Source organism: Centroberyx affinis, unplaced genomic scaffold (assembly GCF_046629955.1).
Source record: "Centroberyx affinis isolate AG114_WGS23_722 - 3 ecotype Tasmania unplaced genomic scaffold, CSIRO-AGI_Caff_v1 ptg000888l_1, whole genome shotgun sequence".
In the NCBI taxonomy this organism is placed as follows: Eukaryota; Metazoa; Chordata; class Actinopteri; order Beryciformes; family Berycidae; genus Centroberyx; species Centroberyx affinis.
This window is the reverse complement of record NW_027279477.1, coordinates 649,695-651,405: the sequence shown is the minus strand read 5'-3', so window position 1 is coordinate 651,405 and position 1,711 is coordinate 649,695. Positions and strand designations below refer to the sequence as shown.

At 42.0% G+C, this 1,711-nt stretch overlaps 1 protein-coding gene across 1 annotated transcript; it reads right to left on the bottom strand.

The window, feature by feature from the left end:
• Positions 1–625: 625 nt before the first annotated feature.
• On the bottom strand, positions 626–1,102 carry h2bk1 (H2B.K variant histone 1). Its single transcript, XM_071521447.1, has 2 exons — positions 989–1,102; positions 626–862 (listed from the first exon to the last, which is right to left on the bottom strand). The coding sequence occupies exons 1-2, from the start codon at positions 1,100–1,102 to the stop codon at positions 626–628; spliced, it is 351 nt and encodes a 116-aa protein (XP_071377548.1).
• Positions 1,103–1,711: the final 609 nt, after the last annotated feature.

Sequence of the window (1,711 nt, the reverse complement as noted above, 5' to 3'; positions counted from 1 at the left end):
GCTTGATTAGGATTCATAACAAGGATCCAATATCGCATTATCTTTTATTTCCTCCGTCAGTGTCAGTTCAGAAGTACTGTCTGCCAATACTTAGCTAATTGAATAATGGATCTTGTTAGGGTGAGGTTTTGGGATGAATGCATTATAGCTGAAATTTTTTTCCGCAAAACCACACCAAATTACAAATTATTTAATCATGACTTAATTGGGTTTGAAACAAGTTCTGTGCCCTTTTTGTGGCCATCTGGAGGGAAAGGCGTTTGGAAACAAGGAGCAGTGCGAGTTTACTATATGAAACTTCAAGGATTCAGTTTGTATGTGCCAAGGAAAATGAGTTTCACTTCTGAGAGTCAGTGATGCTATGCATGAAATGATATGGCAGATGTGAAATAACCCCATCTAGTGGTTAATGGTAAATTATAGTAATGCTTAAATGATTTATACTCACATTGAGATTATAAAAAAGCCAACTGGACAGCAAACTAGGCAGACATCACCTTTTGATGCTTTTATTTAAATCAAAAAGAACTCAACTTAAATCCAGCCTATATACTGCAACCACTGATGTACAGGTTTCAGTCCTGTGCGTGTCCATATAATAAGTTTGGGGGCGGCTGAAAGTCTTTTACTTGGAGCTGGTGTATTTGGTGACAGCTTTGGTACCTTCAGACACTGCGTGCTTCGCCAGCTCCCCGGGCAGCAGCAGCCGCACAGCAGTCTGTACCTCTCTGCTTGTGATAGTGGAGCGCTTGTTGTACTGAGCCAGCCGGGACGCTTCCGTGGCAATCCGCTCAAACAAGTCATTAACGAAGGAATTCATGATGCTCATGGCTTTGCTAGAAATGCCGGTGTCGGGATGGACCTTTATGGGGGGGCAAAGGAAAACGGTTGTTCATTTGAAGACACCACCACCACCACCAGAGAAACCAAACCATTTTCGGGAAGATCAAAACAGAGCCCGAAGCTCGCTCGCGGCGGCTCAACCCACCTGTTTCAAAACTTTATAGATGTACATCGCGTAAGTCTCTCTCCTCTTGGCCTTTCTTCTCGCCTTTTTCTCACCTGACCCCTTCCCCTTCTTTTTGGATACATCGTTAGTCATTTTAGAAACCGTGCAAAAGTGAGGAAAGCGTGATATATTTTTCTACAAGAAGTAGTTTAGGAATTATTATCCCGCGTTCTGTGCACGGGCAGCTGGTTTTATAGCGTGCGTTAATTAGCGATTAATTCAGCCCACGTGGTTTCGGATGGTGATGGATAGACTTGCCATTGACTATGGCGCTTCACTACAGCTACACCGAGAAATGAATAGTCACTAGGAAAGACTAACCTGCATGCAAAGTAGTTCTTGTTTACAGGCAGGTTAATAGTGCAGACTGTTTTGAGGCAAATCACTTGCACATACTCACTTTGTCCACTGGGTGTCGCGCTTGCACTAGTTTTATACGTGAAAGACTACAGACATCTACAGCATCTACAGTATTTTAGAAATAAATAAATAAAACACTATAGCATTGTCAAGGGAACACCTGCAGTATGTGTAAGATCCAATTGTATTTACTGGTATGCCTATACTAGATCGACTGATGTACACAGAGGCCAGGTTTCTTATAAATTAAAATAAATAATACTTTTATGGAGGTATGTGGTCCATCTCAATGGTTTCAGTTTGAGCTAGTCTCATGTCTACATTGTGCCTGACTGATGATGA

Excerpts from the sequence above, each read along its gene's own strand:
- h2bk1 (XM_071521447.1), bottom strand. The coding sequence starts at position 1,102 with ATGACTAACGATGTATCCAAAAAGAAGGGGAAGGGGTCAGGTGAGAAA. Across the intron at positions 863-988 it reads TCTATAAAGTTTTGAAACAG|GTCCATCCCGACACCGGCAT; the intron begins GTGGGTTGAGCC and ends CCCCCCATAAAG.